At 61.5% G+C, this 17972-nt stretch overlaps 4 protein-coding genes across 4 annotated transcripts; 3 read left to right on the forward strand and 1 right to left on the reverse strand.

The window, feature by feature from the left end:
* The first annotated feature begins 3981 nt into the window (after window positions 1-3981).
* METRN (meteorin, glial cell differentiation regulator) lies at window positions 3982-5922 on the forward strand. Its single transcript, XM_064295307.1, is given in 7 exon segments — window positions 3982-4337; window positions 4340-4377; window positions 4379-4521; window positions 4523-4608; window positions 5450-5509; window positions 5582-5651; window positions 5653-5922. Coding segments are annotated over 7 exon segments (861 nt in total). The 5' UTR covers window positions 3982-4093; the 3' UTR covers window positions 5873-5922.
* Window positions 5923-10182: 4260 nt separating this feature from the next.
* Window positions 10183-11591, forward strand: ANTKMT (adenine nucleotide translocase lysine methyltransferase). The gene is given in 5 exon segments (XM_023557568.2): window positions 10183-10402; window positions 10683-10787; window positions 10870-10903; window positions 10906-11003; window positions 11346-11591. Coding segments are annotated over 5 exon segments (645 nt in total). The 5' UTR covers window positions 10183-10240.
* Window positions 11592-11669: 78 nt separating this feature from the next.
* CCDC78 (coiled-coil domain containing 78) lies at window positions 11670-15248 on the reverse strand. Its single transcript, XM_064294775.1, has 12 exons — window positions 15125-15248; window positions 14623-14813; window positions 14448-14534; window positions 14125-14256; window positions 13756-14047; window positions 13626-13699; window positions 13401-13526; window positions 13081-13286; window positions 12597-13043; window positions 12039-12183; window positions 11872-11972; window positions 11670-11781 (listed from the first exon to the last, which is right to left on the reverse strand). The coding sequence occupies exons 1-12, from the start codon at window positions 15246-15248 to the stop codon at window positions 11670-11672; spliced, it is 2037 nt and encodes a 678-aa protein (XP_064150845.1).
* Window positions 15249-15739: 491 nt separating this feature from the next.
* HAGHL (hydroxyacylglutathione hydrolase like) lies at window positions 15740-17605 on the forward strand. The gene is given in 5 exon segments (XM_023557567.2): window positions 15740-16348; window positions 16767-16834; window positions 16917-16977; window positions 16980-17023; window positions 17100-17605. Coding segments are annotated over 5 exon segments (894 nt in total). The 5' UTR covers window positions 15740-15943; the 3' UTR covers window positions 17416-17605.
* The last annotated feature ends 367 nt before the right edge of the window (window positions 17606-17972 follow it).

Here is a 17972-nt window from a genome sequence, read left to right on the forward strand (position 1 = left end):
CCTGCTGTTGGTGAAATTCAAGACTCAGGCAGGAGACCTTGTCCTGTCAACTCTTCATTTTCTTGGAGTCCCTGTTCTGTGTCACCAGGAGGACCATGCTCAAGCTCCTCCCCTCCTCTCTCTGCCATGTTTGTGGCTTCTGGTTTTCTCTAAGCTCCATTGTCCTCCCAGCCTTTGCCCATCAGTTTCCTCTCCTGGGCCACTATTCCTGCCCCTCGTCCCTGGTTCTCCCCTGCCCACTCTTCATATTGCCCCCCAAGAGGGTCTTCAGGCAGCCAAGCCCCCTGCCTTCATCCTGAGCACTCCTCGTCTGTGGCCCCAGCACTGTGATCTTCCCTGTTGGGGTACCCTACACCCCGTGGTCCACCGTGCTAGACAGTAGGGCTGCCTCTCCTTGCTCAGGCCAGACTCACAGTGGTGCAACACCTTCCACAGAAGGTAGTCTTCGACTTTGGGATGTCCCGCATCAGCACCATTGGCCCCCTAGGACCATGATTTGGGAGACAGTGCAATGGCCAGAGGATGGGCAGGCCGGGGGGTGATGTCGGGTGACATTGCCTGAGGTTGCCAGTGCCCCCACTCACAGCCTCTCATCAGGCTTGTCCTCCAAGGCCCCTCTGGGGAAGCCGGGAACCCAGAAGCCAGGTCACTCTGAACTGCACAGAGTCATTCAAAAAGGTCTTCGTGCTCCTGGTGCCTCGACACTGCCAAGTCCCTTGATGAAAGACATGGTACCTGAGTCTCTTGGGGTTGCTCTCACAAAGGACCATAAACAGGGAAGGGTGAGCTTAAAACAACAGAAGGTTGTTCTCTCACCATTCTGGAGGCAGAAGTCTGAATTCTAGGTGTCAGCAGGGCCATGCTGCCTCCAAAGTCTCTAGGAGGAGATCCTTTTTTGTCTCTCCTAGTTTCTGGCTTATAGCATTCCTTGGCTTGAGGCCACATCACTCCAATCTCTGCCTCCATCATCATGTGGCTGTCTTCCCCCGTTTGTCCTTTTTGCTTCTTACGAGGACACCAGTCACATGGGATTAGGACCCATCCTACTCCAGTGTGACTTCATGTCAACTTAACTAATTATATCTTCAAAAGCCTTCCTTCCACACAAGGTCTGATTCACGGGTACAAGGGTTAGGACTTCAGTGTGTCTTTTTGGGGGACACAGTCCAACCCATTGACACAGGAAAAGACAAGTACAGAGACAGAGGTTCAGAAAGACCGAGAACTTGGAGACAGACTCCAAGAGACAAGTGGCAAGACACGGAGGACGCAGGACAAACCAGAGTCAGAGCTGACACCTGTTATCTCCATGGGTCTGTGTCCAGCCACCCCTCCACTCATCCCTGAGCTTACTTGCCCACCGGGGCCATGGTGCAGGCTGAGGTCAGGACCTCAGGGTCCCCTGGCTCCATGTCCATACCCAGCCACAGGCCCAGGGGCTCTTGGGATCTGCCTGGGGGCTTCGTCTGCCTAGAGGTGGAACAGGGGCTGGGTACTGCTCTTCTTTACTGTGGGCCCTTTGCATTCACTGTTCCTCACGACTTTTCCTGCTCACAGCCATCTCCTTCCATCCCCCAGCCTTGGATCACAGATCACCTCTCAGGGCCACCCTCCCTGACCAGCCCAGTCATGCTGCCACCTGCATGGGACATCTCTTTAACTCAGCTCTCCTGTATGCATCCATGCTCATGTGTGTGCATGTATGTATGCACCCGTGCACGCATGTACATGGTGGGAGTGCATGGGCATTACGTATGGGTGTGTGCACACGTGCATGTGTGCATGTGTGGTTCACATGCATATATGGTTCACATGTTAGTGGGGGCTGAAGCTCAGAGCCCAGCCTAGAGTAGACACCCATGAACATCAACTCTTACTGTTTCTGTTGGGATTGTTGTTGTCTCCACCCAACTGCAAACAACACAGGGGCAAGGACATGCTTGTCCCTTCGAGACTGCAGCCTCAGGCCCCAGTACAGGCCCTGCACACAGGAGATGCTCAACAGACGCATGAGTCAGCCTGGCCCATGGCGGCTCTCAGGCAAAGTAGCCAATCAGATTGTGCGAAACTCCACTGCCAGGTGTCATGCTGAGGGTGGTGTCCTCCCTACCAGAGTGCAGGGAGGAGGGACCACGAGGCAAAACCCCCACGGGGAGGGAGTCGGCTCTGGGCTCTGGGTCAGCAGTCATTTGGCCACCCGAAACTATAAGCATCACTGGCTCATCCTCTGGGGAAGGGGTGAAGGTGGGGCCTGATGGGCTGGCCAGAGCCCAGTCAGCTTACTCCTCATGCTACCAGCAGAGGGCGCCTGGAGCCCACTACCTGATTCAAGCATAGGCTAGGCAGGCCTCTGCCCCAAGGACAGCCCAGAAGTGGCCCTCTGGCCTCTGGAAAGGGGCAGTTGGGTCTGACCACCTCTCCCCTCTTTCTGCTAGTGTGTCATTCTCTGCCAGGTGCCCAGCTCCAGGTCTTATCTACCCCCTATAACCCTCACCTTGTCTGGGGCAAAAGGCCAGCTGAGCCCTAGGGCCACCTGGGCCCTTCTTTGGCTTGGGAGACTCTGGGCCAGGAGAAAGGCTCACAGTGGGCCCCAGCCTCCTCCTTCCCCTGGGGCCTTCTGACCTCTGCCAGCCATGTGCTTCAGGCCCTGGGGTGGGGAGGCTGGAGGGCTGGAGGGGCAGGCCTAGCAAGGGAGGCAGACTCCACAGAGTCTGCAAGCTCCGGAAACCTCACTTGGTCTGGGACCCCATCGTCAACGCTGGTTGAACTGCCTCCATGCCTAAGGCCTTTTGTGATCTGACCTATGGTCCACCCTCTGCTCTTCCTGGCCCTGGGCTTTCACCTAGCAGTCAGAAGTCCCATCCACACCTGTCTCCTCTTCCCCTCTGCCTAGAACTTCCTCTCCCTTCTCCACTTGGCCAGTGGCTCCCCACTCTCAGGTGGAGTTCAGAGGTCTTTCAGTCAGGGAAGTCTTCCACCACCACGTGGATCTTCACACTGACCCTGGGCAATTCCTTCTCTTTGGGAGTCAGCCTTGGTTCAGCCTGTTCAGGCTTTGTGGGGCTGATTCTGTGGCTTGCTCAGCAGTGTCCTGTCTTGGTGCCTGTCATCCCACCGTTCAACCTCCTCCAGAAAGCCACATCATTCACTGTATCATTCATTTGACATACATGTGGTCACAGTTGGCCTGAGAAAAAGGCTGTTGGGAGAGCGGGTCTAAGCCTGATCTGGCTGCCCTCTCCGCAGCGCCTCCCACCTCTCTGCCAGTCAACCGCCCCAAGATCCACAGGCTGGTTCCTGGGGGCCCTGACTACAGCTTGGGCCCCAGCCTGTGCCCAGCTCCGAGGCCCAGCTCCCCAGAGGTCAGCGGACGGCAGCCCGGCAAAGTCCCCGCGTCCAGTGAACGCCCCTCTTCCCTGGCGTACCTGCTGGCTCTCGGGGAGGGGCCGCCAGGGCCGGGTTAGGGGTGGGACGTGGGCTGGAAGGGGCCAGGCCCCGGGGTGAGATGGCCTCCGGCCCAGATGTTCCTGCGAGCACCACCTGCACCCTGCCCCCGAGCACAAGCTCCGGGGACAGTGGCGGGACCAGGAGGGTTCGGGGGCCGAGAGGGGCCGCCCAGAAAACGAGGGCTGGGGGGTGACGCGCTGCCGGCCGCGTTTCCCGCTTCCAGCTACCGGCCCCGCCCCAGGGAGCGCCGCTACCATTGGCGGAAAGTTCCGTGGCCGCCCCAGGATTGGCCGCCAGCCACCTCCTCGCACCCGGCCCGGCCGGCTCCGAAGCTACCGGAATGGGGGGCTGCGGGGGCCAGTGAGCAGCCGCTGGCCGTGGGGCCGCGCTGGAGAGGGCGGCCGGCGCCCCGGGTGCTCCGCCGCCGCCTGTCCCGGTCCACTCGGGCCGGCTCCCGAGACCCGAGACCTCGGTAGGTGCTCGCGCTCCGTGCCTCCTCCGGCGAGGCTCGGCGCGCCCTGCTGTGCCCTCCTGGCCGCAGGCGCCCGCGCCAGCTACTTCGGGAACCGCTGCAGCTGGAGGTGCAGGTACGACCCGTGAGGAAACCTGCGTGGTCCCCCTGGACTGGGGTTCCCCTTTAGGAGGAATGGGGGCGCTCTCTGACCGGCACCGAATCGCTGCCCTCCCCCGGCGTCCCGCGAACGCTGGGCCTCAGTTTCCTCCTCCACAAAGTGGGTGCGACTATTGGTGGCTGCAGAAGGTGGGGTGGGCGGCTGGGCCGGGCGGGGACACGGGGCTCTGGCTCAGCGCCGCTGGTCCTGTGCCCAGCGCCCTGACCCAGGAGCCCAGCAGCGTGGGGCAGCTGGCCCTAGCCGGTGCAGAGGTCACTGTGGATGGCTGTACCCACCTGGGGCAATGCGCCTGACCCTGGACCGTCGGCGATCCTGGGGCGTGGTCCAACGTGTGGTCTGGAGTCGCCTGCCTGCAGCCAGCACAACCCTTTGTAGGCTCCCAGGTCTTTGCTGAGTAGGCTGGTGGCACCCTGGAGCTGCTGCTAGCTGAGAGCCCAGGCCCACTGCCAGGTGGCCGCCTTCAGCTCTGAGCTTCAGGAAGATGGGCATCCTGAGTCGCTACCCCAGGCTCATGGCCTCGGTGTGGACAGTGAGTGACCATCGAGGTGAAGTCATGAAGGTTTGATGGGGATGTGCCTGCATTGAACCCATTGCACAGAGGGAGAAACAGGCCCCAAGGGCAAAGTGCCTGTCAAAGACCACATAGCTAGCTAGTGAGACCCAAGGGAGTAAGGGATGCTGGACCTGGAGTGCCCCCCTCTTGATCCATCTTAGAGAAAGAGCTGGTGACATGGGGCAGAGTGGAGGGGGGTGGCCAGGCATGGCAGTCTCCTGCCCCTAGTCCCCGAAGGGTTGGGACTGTGTGGGGGAGGGGATGCTGGGGACAAAATCAAAGCATCTTGCCAAAGCTGCCCAGGCCTCCCAGGCCAGCTGTGACTTCCCTCCCCTCCCCCAGCCAACCAACGAAAGTCCATGAAGATGCTTCCTGCAGGGCAGCAGGCCCACCTCTTTGCTGTTCTGGAGCTTGCAGCCTGACCTCACAGGGGATGGGGGGGGGGGTCTCTGTTCTGTCCCCTGACCCCAGGCCAGGCCCCAGGGCCCACCATAAGCCCTGCCACCCCAAGCCTGGCTGGTCACAGGGGACTTCTGGGCATTGGCTGTGCAAATGCAAGGCGGGTGTGTCCTCCCACCCCCACACTGGGCATAGCCCCAGGCCTTGGTGTGTGCGCACAGGAGTGCACTCCAGTGTAGGTGTGGCTTCAGGATGCATCCACATGTGTGCTGTGCGGCTTTCTCCCACATCCTGGGGTCCCCAGCTGCCTTCCAGGTCTGAGACAGGAGTCTGGCTGCTTGGCCCTCCTCCTCTTGTCAGGGCGGGTCCTGGGGGATCCCAGATGGGCAAGGCTGGGCTTACAGCCCCAAGTTCCCAGGTGCCCGCAGACTCTGTAGCAACACTGAGCTCCTCCTGGCCACCTGCACCAGTGACTTTGGTGAGTGTCTAGTCATGGGGGGACGTTGGGGCCTGCACTCCCCTCATGCCTGCCACTGGCCACGTCTCACAGTAATCCACGGGATCATCCACAAGGTCACCCATGACGTGGAGCTGCAGGAGTCCTCTGCCAGATGCTGCCGCTGTTCAGGATGGGGGGGGTGCAGGGGGCCAGGCACAGGCCTCCATCCACACCCCGCTGCACTGCGGTGTGCACCCAGGCCCTGGCACCTTCCTCTTCAGGGGCTGGAGCCATTTTGGTGAGGCCTGACTGGGCTGTGCCCCTCATGTCCAGGAGGTTGGCCATGCCTATGTGGCTGTGAGCACTGCCCACCTGCTTCCCTGCGAGGTGGCACTAGGCTGAAGGGGACTGGGAGTGACCACCACTGGGGGTCTCTCCCCCAGGACAGGGTTCTGGGGCAGGGCTGTGGGAGGGTGGGTGGGGAGGGGGCCTCCAGATGGCATCCCGGTACCAAGGGCTTCTGAGGCCACAGTGATAATCAATAAGAACATCATTACTTTAGCCAGTGTTGGTGGAGTCTGTACCTGAGCCGGCCCTGGCTCTGCCTCACCTCATGTCATCCCCTCAGGCCTGGGCCACTGTGTTCTCACTTCAAAGAGGGGGAGACTCAAGACGAGAGCCATCCCCATAGCCAACTCTTCAGACAGGGATTGGACTGGACTATGGGACAGAAAATGATACTGGTGAAGAATGAACTTTTTGGATCAAGTAGACACATGAGAGTATGTTGGCATCTCCTGTCTTGGAGGGGAGATGAGAGGGTGGAGGCGGTCAGAAGCTGGCCAAGTGAACACGAAAATAGAGTGGAGGGAAGGAGTGTGCTCTCTCATTAGGGGGAGCAATTAGGAGTATACAGCAAGGTGTATATAAATTTTGGTATGAGAGACTGACTTGTAAACTTCCACTTAAAGCACAATAAAAATTAAAAAAAAAAGGTGGGGAAGACTGAGCCAGGGGGGCTGCCTAGCTAGTAAGGCTGGAGGAGGGGCAACGCCTATGCCCTGGAAGGGACTGCTGGATGGGGTGAGGCATGCAAGGCCCCCCCATTCAGTTGCTGCCTCCCAACTCCAGGGTGCTTCTGTGGCTCAGAGCAGGAGTGGGAAAAGGGTCATGACTCCTGGGGTTCCTCAGATGATGGGGGGCAGGCAGACATTGCTCCTGAGCCCGGATTCCAGGCGGCCCGGGGATGGGCTGAAATTGGTGGAGGCCAGCCTCCCTCCCCCTGAGTGGCAAAGTCATCCTTGGCTGTACCACCCTTGGGAAGAATGGACCCCTTTGTCCAGAGGCCCCGCAGGGCGCACCTGGCATCCCGATTGGAGCAGCGGGTATGGGGTCTTCCTCAGGGTTCACTCTGCCACTCCCAGCGGGCAGGCACGCACACTAGTGTCTCTCAGGGCCATTTCCCACCACTTGCCTACTGTGGCGCCCCCTCCCTCCCAGCATCCAGCACAAAAGGCATCGTGGGACGAGGGATCTGCTCACAAAGGCCACAGGCCAGGTGCGCGCAGGCCAGAGCCAGCGAGCTGACTCCTCAGAGCTGACTCCTCATCCGAGCCCACAGCTCCCGGTAAGGTGGGGCCCTGAGCATTGAGGCAGAGCACTGAGGTTAGGACAGGGGCAGGACTGCACAAGTTCCCCACAGGTGGGGATAGATTACCCAATAAGCAAGGTTAGCACAGCCTTACTTGTGCTTATATTTCACACGTTTTTCACGCATCGTTGTTAGGTGCCAAATAGTTGGTTCCAACTCATAGTGACCCCATGCACAACAGAATGATCCTGCACCATCCTCAGTCGTCGCTATGTTGAGCCCATTACTGCAGTCAGTGTCAATTCATCACATAAGCATGTGAAATTGTTGACTATAGACTAGTAAGCATGCGTAAGTAAGCCCATGCTTACCTTGCTTACTAAGTCATCTGCCCTGTCAGGGACTGTAAATTTGAAAAGAGGCTTTGATTCTGTAGGAAGGTGCTGTGGGGTTGGGAGACAGATGCCAGCCATACCTAGCAGTCTTTGATGTCGTGAAATAATGTGAAATTGTTCACTACAGATGATCAGGTAAACAAGGTAAGCACTATGTTTAGCTTGCCTATTGGATAATTGCTATGAGTCGAAATCGACTCGATGGCACTGGGTTTATTGGATAATCTACCCCTGCACAGGACCCCCTCCTTGGGTCAGCGGACACCCCCCAGTAGCCACTCTGGACAGGGTGACTGAAAGCTCCACATTTCAGGAAGGGGGCTGCTCTTGTGCTTACACCACCTTTACTTCAGGGGCAGATGAGGATTTGGTGGCGGATGGGGGAACCAGGATGATCCACTCCCCTGGGCACTCCACTTCCCCCTGCCCCCACCCCGCTTCCTCTCATTTCCCTAAATGTCCAACCCCGCACCTCCCCTTCCCATCCACATTCTCTCCTTGGAAAACTGGACAAGCCTCAAGGCTTTAAGTGCCACCAACACATGGAGAACCCTGTCATTTTCATCCCCACCCAGACCTTTCCCTTGGACTCAGACCCCACTGTCTGAGTTCCCTCCCCGCTGGGAGCCTTTCCCCTTGTTCAGAGGCGGCAGCAGTCCCAAGGATGGCTTCCCCTCCAGGGTGAGCTGCACTCACTCTGATTCTCAAACATGGTGGGCAGCTGCTCTGGGCTGGGCCCTGGCCTCTACTCACCAGACCCAGGAAGTGACTGAGCCTCCTGTGCAACGAGTCCTTGTCTCAAAGGACATAGAGAAGAGGTGGGTGGGGCTCATGGGGCCAGGAGCCACACCTCGATAGCCAGAACACCTCAGAGGGCTGGGCCAAGGGCTTCATCAGCCCTAGGGGGAAGTAGCTAGGGCATGGGGAGCGGTAGGGTGTGTGGGACTGGAGCTACGGGACCAGGGCTGTGGCACCTGTGTAACCCACGGGCCACACCTCCAGCTGTGTGCAAGCCACGTGCGCATGTGTGCAAATTAATGTGGGCACTCAGAGCATGGAGTGCCGGTGTGAACATGAGAGGTGTGGGGTCTATGCAGACTCGGGGGTGCGCTCATCCAACCAGCTTTTATTGAGTGCCTTCTGGGAGCCAGGCACTGCTCTGGGCACTGGGAATAATGCAAGGACCAAGACAAGAATGGGGTGCTGTGGAAGTGCTCCCCTAGCCCAGGGCCCAGGCACACCCCTCTCCTGAGAGGGCCAGTTCCAGCCCCACAGCAGCCTCCCAGATTCTCTATGCCTAGTGGGGTCAGGCCTCTTTCTCCTTTCCAGTACTCTGGTCTTGGGAGGAGTGGGATGTATTGCTGGACAGCAGGGCTTTCCTGTCACCTGGTGACACCTGTCCTTCAGGAAGGAACCTGAGGCACTCCATGCTTGAAGAGAGGGCAGTGGTCTCAAGCCTGACTACACTGGGAAGCACCCTATCCCGGCCGGGGCTCTGGACCAGGGCTGTGGAGGCCGAGAAGGGGTAGGTCAGACAAGCTCTGACACTCATGGGTATTCGGCCTCAAGGTGAGGTGAGGAGGTCTTGGCTCATCAGCCTGACCCCAGCTCTGTTCTCCCACTTGGCTCCCCCTTGCTCAGGCTCTGCAGGTCCCGTCCAGGAACGCCTGTCTATTTTGATGTTTTCTGGAGAAGGAAGGTGGTCTCTCCAGTTCCTGGGACTCTGACTCCCAGCCCCAGGCTGCACGAGCCGCCAGAGGCCCAGGCCCCTCACATCCGGCTCCCCCACGCCCCACTCACTCAATTGAGAGCCAGCATCTGTCTTTTCCGGCGGCTAAATCTCTCCTCCTCGGCAACCCTCCTCTCCTCCGGAACCGCCCCCTTTCCCTCAGACCCCAGCCCTCCTCCAATTTCCCGCCCACCCAGCTGATTGCCTCCAGGTGTAGGAGGAACCTGACCGGTGTCCTTTCGCGACTGCTCCCAGGCTTGATCGGCTTTCCGGGTATCCTGGTCAGTGGAGCCCCGACCAATCTCCCTGAGATAGAGCCGTAGAGGGAGGCTGGCTTTAAACCAGGGCCCGCAGTCCCCTGGTGAGCCTCTCTCCCACCCGTGCTCCAGCCCACACACTGGCCTCCCGCTCCTGGGATACTGACGTCGCCAGCCTCCGCAGGAACTGTATTCGCTGGGCCAGGACACCCCGAGTGATCTCCCCTCCCCTTCAGGCCGTCGAATCGCAGCCCCACATTCCGTTGGGTGTTCAGCCCTCTCTGAAATCGTCGGGTGTTGTCTCCCGTCTCCCCACGCCAGGTTGTGCGCTCCAAGGGCTCCCCACCTCCGAGGGAAAGCCCAAAATAACCGTCCGCTGAGTGAACCAACGAGTGACCGGACCACTGCAAGCTTCGCAACAGGGCACGGCGGGGCCGGATCCTGCGAAGGTCGCCGCTCACTAGGGCTGCCCACAATCGTGGGGCGCAGGTCGATGCCGTCGCGACGTGGAACTCGCGGGAAGGGCCCTGGGCCTGGGCGAACTGAAGACCACAACGGACCTGCCAGGCGGACTCGGGTCGGCCATTTCCGGCGTCACTAGCGTGGGCCCTGCCCCTCACTTCCGGCGCATCGCCGCGGCCTCAGGAAACGCGAGCGGAGGAAGGGGTGCAGGCCGGGGCGGCGGGGCGGTGGATCGGGCGAGTCCTTCTAGCTCCCGGGTCCTAGCGTAAGGGGCTCCGATCCGAGCCGGGGTGGGACCTGGGGGCGGGGCGATCCTGAGCCGCGTGTCCCACAGCCATGGAGCAGGACGACCCGGCCGAGGCGGTGACAGAGCTGCGCGAGCGGCGCCTGGGCGCTCTGGAGCTGCTGCAGGCAGCGACGGGCTCAGGCCTGGCAGCCTACGCCGTGTGGGCCCTGCTGTTGCAGCCTGGCTTCCGTCGCGTACCGCTGCGGCTGCAGGTGCAGGGCGGGGCCTGCGCCGGGCGACGCCTAGCTGGAGGCGGGGTTGCGAGGGAAGTGCAGCCCCCGCCGGGAGGGGGCGGGACTTGCAAATAACGGTTGACAACAGGTGAAGGGAGGGTGACGGCAGCTCCGGGCGGGGCGAGGCGGGGCCCGGCCCGCAGCTAGGGAAGGAAGCCCAGGTGGCAAAACCCTTCCACTACTGGATGATCCAGGTATCGGGGGAGAAGTGGGTGTGGCCAATGGGCTCCAGCCCTCCCAGCCCCGCCCCCTCACTCAGGTGCCGTACCTGGGCGCGAGCGCGCGGCAGGTGGAAAATGTGCTATCGTTGATGCGAGGCCGCCGCGGAAACATGGTGGATCTGGGTTCTGGCGATGGCAGGATTGTAAGGCGCCCTTACTTGCTGCCCCCTCCTGCGAGCGCCTCTCCCCCGCCTCCTGGTCCCCGTGCCCGCTCCCTGCCCACAGGTGTTGGCGGCCCACAGGTGCAGTCTCCGCCCGGCTGTGAGCTGAACCCGTGCCTGGTGGGGCTGGTACCGCTACACGCGTGGAGGGCAGGCTGTTCCGGGAACGTCTGCTACCTCTGTTAGGATCTCTGGAAGGTAACCTCTGGATTCTGCACCCTTCAGACCCCCCACCTGATCTCCCATCACCTGGGTCCACAGTGCGTGCTGGGCCTCGGAAGCAGCAGTGACCCCCATACCCTCTCCCCCGGCTCGGGCCCCGGTTCCTGCTGGGGGACCTCCTCTTCCTGCAGGTGAGCCTGAGGGACTGCCATAACGTGTCTGTGTTCCTGGCCCCCAGTGTGGTAGATCTGGGCTGCACGATGGGGACGCTGCTGCTCTCGGGCCTGGGGACCAGCCAGTGGCAGTTGTTGGGCCTGGCGGAGCTTGGTGGGATGCTGTGTGGTCCCCTGCCCATGCCCCCACTCTTCTCTACCACAGCTCCCAATGCTGGAGGCCAAGCTACAGGCAGAGCTACCTGAGGGGGCCCGAGTGGTGTCTGGGTGCTTCCGCCTCCCCACCTGGGAGCCTGTGGCTGTGGTGGGTGAGGGCCTGGACCAAGTCTGGGCCTACGATGTTCGCTGTGATGGCCTAGCTGGGGAGGCTGCCTCCTCTCTGGGGGCCCCTATCCAGGCTGCTGTGGACCGTGGGTCCTCTACCTCTCAGACCGGCTGTTGGACACAATAAAGACTCAGCTCTGCCCTGACTTTTATTTAGTAGGGTGCTCCACTGCTAGTAGAGAAGAGTCTGCTCAGTTTTCCTGGATTACCGGTTGTGGGTCCTTGGGCGCGGGGGCTTGGCTGGTGGCACAGCCCCCACTTTCGAGGGGTCCCCTGTTCCCACCAGCTTTCTCAGCGTCAGGATCTCTTGCTTGTACCTGTTTAGAGAGGCCAGGTTGAAATCCCCTGCCTGGCTGGGGACAGTGGCATCTGCCCTCCCACACACTGAGGCCCTGGGGTTAGCCCACCTGCTCAGGTGCTGGTCCACATACTCTTGTAGCTCAGAGAGCTGAGCCTCGGCTGCCGTGGCCCGGACCAGCAGCTGTGCCCGCTCCTGTTCCAGCTCAGCCTGGAATGCAGGAGGGGCCATGAGCCCAGGGCACAGGTGAGGGCCCCCCAAGCCCTTGCCCACTACCTGGGTGCCTCTGGAGAAGTCCTGGAGCTTCTGGTGTATCTGGGCCCAGGATGCAGCGTCCAGGCCCCTGTGAGTGGGGTGGGCATGAGGTGTTGACCAGGGACCCCGTTCAGGTTGCGTTCCCTGAGCCTCGAGGTGGTGCTGCCTGGGAGTGAGTTTGGAAAGGGTTGCCTAAAGCCAGCTTGGACAGTGACCCAGTGTCTGCAGCGTTGCCGGATACATCCCCTGCCCTGCTGGGTGCCTGTTTCCCCAAAACCCTGGGAGGTGGTTCTACAGAGCCTCTACCTTTTATACATTTGAGAGCACAGGCTAGGCTATCCAGAGCCATGGGGCAGCCTGCTACTGCCCTTCCCTGGGCAGCACCTCTGCCAGCCACCCCCTCATGCTTCCCCCTGCCTCTCTCCTTGGGTCCTCTGGACCTCAGCTGAGATGCCCCTTCCTTGGTGGGCTTTCCCTGATGCCCACCCAGGGTCAGCTTTCCCTCTCCTATGGCACAGATCAGTTCCTCTCCCTGATGCTCCCTTCCCCAGCTCCCGCAGGACCCCCCAGGGCACTCACTGTGGCTCCAAAGCCCCCAGGGAGGCTTCACTGGGCCCCTTCTGTGGGAACAAGAGCAGCGTCTCAGGCCCCCATGCTGTAAATGGTGGGGGGCTCATATCCAGGCTGTGCAGGAGGGGTTTCTGGTTGGATGAATGAGGGAGGCCTCTCAAAGGCCCTAGGGTTGGGCTTGGTGGAGCTGGAAGGAGGCCTGGGTAGTTCTGGGGCTTTGTACCCCAAGGCTGATGTGGGGCAGCAGGGAGGGTCACCTGGGCCTGGAGCATCCAGAGGTGCATCTCCAGCTTTGCCTTCTCCTCCCACAGGGGGCCAAGCTCTGCAGCCAGGTACATGGGCATCCGCTTGAGGTCCCAAGTGGCTGCATCAAGGACAGCCTTGGAGGGCCAGGGGGCCATGGTGGGGTCCGCCAACACTTGGGATGGAGCCTGCTGCACACTAAGCCACACCCAGGGTCATGGGGGCCATCCTACCCTGGAGGCCCCCTCACATGTTGGGTGGGGCCCACCTGTGGATGGCCAGCAGCTCCTTATGTCGACAACTCAGGTCTGCCAGGCGCTTGTGGTAGGTGCGTGCAGCCCGGGCCAGCTGCTTCTCTCGGCTTCGATGCGCAGCCCGGATGTCCTCCAGGGTGGCCTCCAGGAATGCCCGAAGGGGTGCAGTGGCTGGCGCCTGGCCTGTACCATTTGCATAGTCCTGGGGGAGATGGGGCTGGGCTGGTGTTGGGGGCCATGGGGTTCCCAGAAGCCAAGTAGTATGCCCAGGCTAGGCTCGGCTCCCCAAGACCAAGACCACCTCGCCAGTGCTCACTGCCATGTCCTGGGCATAGTGCTGCAGCCGGATCACATATTGCTCATTCAGTTTCTTGAGCTGTATCTGCAGCTGGCTGTTCTTGGCCTCTGCCTGGTGGAGCTGGCCCTGGCAGGCGGACAGCACCTGGTGGCAGAGGTGGCTCTGAACCCACATCCAGCAGGCAGGCGGTGCTCACGGGACCCCCGCTGCCTGGAATCTTGAGGCAGATGGGGCTGGGCTCACCCGGGCTTGTGTGGCCACTCGCTGCCCAGCTGCCCTGGCCTCCTCTTGGGCTCTCTGCAGCTGCCGGCCCAGGGCTTCCCTGTGGACATAGGGTGAGGTCAGTGGGTCCCGGTGGGAGGGATCCCTCAGCCCCTTGGGAACAGCTGCTTGCCCACCCTGTCTCCAGTGAGGTAGTCACTCACACACGCATCTCCAGCACCTGCTGCTGAGCCCTCTGCAGTTCCAGTGCCCTCTCTGCTTCTCCCAGCTGCTGTGGGCACACAGGTGTGGTGGAACTGGAACCCAAGCTCCCCACCCACTGCACTGCTGCCCCCAAGGCTGTGACACACCTGGGCAGCCCGTGGGACAGGTGGCCGCACACTCACAGGGTTCTGCAGCTTCTGTTGCCTGGACTTCAGGGGCATGAAGTCCTTGGGCTGTGTCTGTATGGAAGGGAGGTGTGAGGGGTGAGCAGGTCCTGGCCTCACTATGTCCCCACCACACCCTGCTAGGCTCCCACCTGGTGCCTCCTCAAGGCATCCTGGAGTCTTTGGTCATTAGAGTGGCCCCGTGTTGGTGCCTGGTGCTGTCCCCAGCTGCCCTGTTCCCTATGCAGCTCCAGCTCCAGCACTCGGCTCTCCAGCCGCAGGACCTGCAGGGTGACCAGGTGAGCAACTGCATTTGGGCCACTGGAGCAGGAAAACGTCCACCTGGACATGAGTGTGGGTATAGCAGCACACGCCCACCCTGGGGCTCCCACTGACACACCTGGACCCTCCAGCATGCTCCTCCTCAGGTACCCCTCCCATGCCCTTGGGCTAGCAAGGCTGGGCAGGTGCCCACCTCACTCTTCAGCTCGAAGATCTGGGCCTCATGCTGCTCCCGAAGTTGATGGATGGTGAGCTGCAGGTCGACCAGCTCCTTGGAGATCTGGGGGTGGCCAGTGGGGTGAGAGGGATTGCCCATGGGACCCTGCAGGCATCCCCTCTCCTCCTGGCACCCAGAGCCCCACTCCCACCTGCAGCCACTGCTCCTCACTCAGCTCCAGGTCTGACAGTGACTCCGGCTGGACACTGATGGCCCAGGCTGGGGTGTCACCTGGGGCCCCTAGCCGCAAGTCCTCAGCCCATGGCAGAACCTGGAGAAGCACCGCCACCCACCCTCCAAGTGGGTCCAGGCCCGGCTGAAGCCCCCACCCCCATGGAGCCCCTAGTCATCCACCCAGCCCAGTAGTAACCATCCACCTACTCAAACCAGCCCAGCTGGGGCAGCCCCTCCGCTGGCCAGGATCAGTCCAGGAGTGGGGCCTGCCCCTCTTCTGGCCCCAGGGCAGGAGCACTGGCATCTTGTCTACTCACATTCTCAGCGGCCCGAGGTGGGGGCTTTGGCCTAACGCCTGCAGGCGCTCCTTTCTCCATGGGCTAGAGAAACTTGGGTGAGCCTGGCCGCCCTGGTGGCTGTTGCTACGATGCTGTGGTTATCAGGTCTGTGGGTCCTAGGAGACTCAAGGCCCCGCCCACAATTGCAAAGCAGCGGCTGGGGAGGATTGTCCATCCCTTTCCCCATCTGTGCAACGCAGATCTGTTGGGGTGCATGGGGTGTGCTCAGCTTGGGGGAGGGTGTGACGGCCACGCGGAATTCCATGTCAGCCCTTTTGTGTTGGTTCGCACACTAATTAGACGCCTTATGTGTGCCTCCCGATGCCAGCTAAGTGCTGGGATGGTCAGGGGAACAAACTGGACAGATAATCCCCCAAACTGCAGAAAAAGGGCACAATGTCCTAATTGGGACCGGGGGGGGGCGGGTAGGGGACAACTGGCTCAGTGTGGGCGCCAGGAGGGCTTACCGGAGGAGGTGTCCAGCTCCGGGTCTGGCGGCTGCGGAGCGCTCAGGGTAGAGTCAACGCGCCTTCCCCGCCGCGCCCGCGCCCTCCCTTCGGCCCCAAGTCACGCAAGTGCCGGGCCAGGCGGGCGGAGCGGCGCTCTCCGTCTAGCCCAGTGACCGGCGTCCTCGCCTCCTCCACCCGTCCTTCAGGCCTCTGTGTAACCCCGGCCAGCTCAACCACAGCAGGGGAGGGGGTTGTGGGGAGGGGGCGGTCTGGGTCGGGGTCGCGCCGCCGCGGAGAGGGAGGGGCCTGGGGTGGGAGGAAGGCGGGGCCTGAACGGCGCGAGGCCAGGGAGTGGGCTGGCGTGGGAAAACTCTCTGAGTGGCGGCGGCGAGGCTCACTAGAGAAGGCGGCCTGTAATACAGGGGTGGGGTCTGAGGGTGAGAGGGGCCTAGGTGACAAGGGGCTGGCTTCCTGCACCTGCTGGTCTGCTCGCGCGCGCCTGGAGTGTGGGATGCCACGTGGGTCCTTCGGGAAGCTCTTCTGGCCTGAATGTGTGTGGGCCGATTCCGGCCCTCGAACGGCCCTATTTAGAGTCTGGAAGAGGAGATGTCACCCTCAAGAAGGGAGTCAGAAGGCTGGGCCTCTTTTGATGTCACAGGCAGGTAACTCTGGGCGGCCTCTGGGCGCTCTGAGCTGCCGTGCCGACGGTCTGTCACCGAGTGCCCTGCCTCCTGGCCTTTACCTACTGTCATCCTCATCGGGACGTGTCTCTACCCCACGCCCGTGTCTCCAAATCCTGGCTCCCCTGGACACAGTTTCAGCGACCACGAAGGTTAAGGTCATCCTCGTGCTGGAGAACTGTATGTACCTAGTCATCGCGGAGCACACGTGGGAGACTGTGGCTGTGCCCAAGAGGGTGAGGATGGGCCGTGGGGGGCGGTGGGGAGCACGCTGAGGTCAAGGCTGCCTGGGGACAGCCTGGCAGGCAGACCCCCTTGCCCTACACCCCTCGGAGGGGCTCCCCAGCCTCACCGGCTGGAGCAGACCCTCCCCCATACTCTTCTCTGTTCATGGTCATTTGGGGTTCCTTGATTATCTCGGGTCTCCCAAAAGGTGGGGCTGCCTCTGGCCTCTTCTTGGCCTTTTCCGTGGTGCCTAACCCATCCTGGACACACCGGGTGCTCAGTAATTGTTTGCTGGCTTCCTCACCCACCCAGGTGCTGCCCTAGGGCCAGGCCTACCTGGGGTGCTGTGTTTTGTTGTACCCGGCATCCTGATATGGGAGGCAGCTCCAAACTGGCAGCCCGTAGCTCCCTAACACCTGTTCCTTTCAGCTGCTGGAGGAGATCGTGGGCCAGGAAGGGATGTCCCTGACCATTGTGCTGACCACCCACCACCTCTGGTGAGGGCTGGTGGGCTGAACACAAGGGTTCCGCCCCCAGTCGCCCCTGCCTCTGGTATGGCCCACTCCTGCCTGCTCCCAGGGACCACACGCAGGGCAACGTGGAGCTGTAGTCCGGACTAGCTGTGCTGGGCACCAACAAGTGCCAGTCTGCACGCTGACCCACAGGCTGGCACATGGCCAGGAGCTGTGGGTTACGATGCACCTGGCCGGGGGTGGAAGCTGCCCAGGATGTCCACCTCACACCCCTCTCCAAACAGTGCAGTTTGGGGGCCATCCACATGTGCTGCCTCCTGATGCCAGGCCACAGGAGCTACTTCTTATGGGGTGTCTGGGCCTGCCAGCTCTCCGTCCCCAGGGTGGCTGGCTGTGGCCTGTGCCTGAAGAGGACCGCTCAGCAAATATACCAGAGCCTGGCTGAGACACCGAGTGGCACATGCCTCTCGAAACGCCAAAGGCCTGTTCCGGCCCTACTCCTAGGAGAGTCTGAACTCCCTGCCGGCCCGTGCCAGGGGTGCAGATGGATGGACGCGATGGCCCCTTGTGGGGAGGCAGGACAGGTAGAGGAGCCAACAGTGTGAGAAGGTGCCCTTCGGCCACCTACTGAACACCATGGTGTTTACACAGGTGGGGCCCAGCAATGACCATGTGAGAGCCAAGCTGTCCTGGGCCAAGGTATGCAGCCCTCTGTGGCCAGGGCTGGGGGTCAGCTCTGTGGCTGGGCTGGCCATGGATGTGCTTAGGGCAGGAGTGTGCTGCCTGGAGTCTGGAGTTGGAGTGGGGGGGGGGAGGGCACCTGGGGGAGTCTCTGTAGCTAACCCTGGGTGGTGGGTGGGGCTCAGGGCAGAGGTACACCACCACCTCACCCAGGGCCCCCTGGGTGCAAGGGGCAGCCTGTAGGACTAACCGCCACGTGGCTGCCCTAGCCACTCCTTGGGCTCTGTCCTGTGCCCTGCCCTCTTCTGCCCTAGCTGTGACTGGGACCATCATCCCAGAAAAAAGGTGAGGCCCACGTACCCACAGTGGTGTGAATACCAGTGTGCTCAGGGCACTGCCGTCATCTGGACAACAGGGGCCCCCTCCCTGCAGGGAAGACACGGTGCCGGCAGAGGTCCTGCAGGCCCTGTGCCGGGAGGCA

This window comes from Loxodonta africana, chromosome 12 (assembly GCF_030014295.1).
Source record: "Loxodonta africana isolate mLoxAfr1 chromosome 12, mLoxAfr1.hap2, whole genome shotgun sequence".
In the NCBI taxonomy this organism is placed as follows: Eukaryota; Metazoa; Chordata; class Mammalia; order Proboscidea; family Elephantidae; genus Loxodonta; species Loxodonta africana.

Bases quoted from the DNA above. Each gene is read 5' to 3' on its own strand.
- CCDC78 (XM_064294775.1), bottom strand. From the start codon at position 15,248: ATGGAATTCCGCGTGGCCGTCACACCCTCCCCCAAGCTGAGCACACCC. The intron at 14,814-15,124 runs GTGGGCGGGGCC...GTGGATGACTAG, and splicing joins CCAGCCGCTGCTTTGCAATT to GGGCTCCATGGGGGTGGGGG. The intron at 12,184-12,596 runs GTGAGTGCCCTG...ACTCACTCCCAG, and splicing joins CTGGGGGCTTTGGAGCCACA to GCAGCACCACCTCGAGGCTC.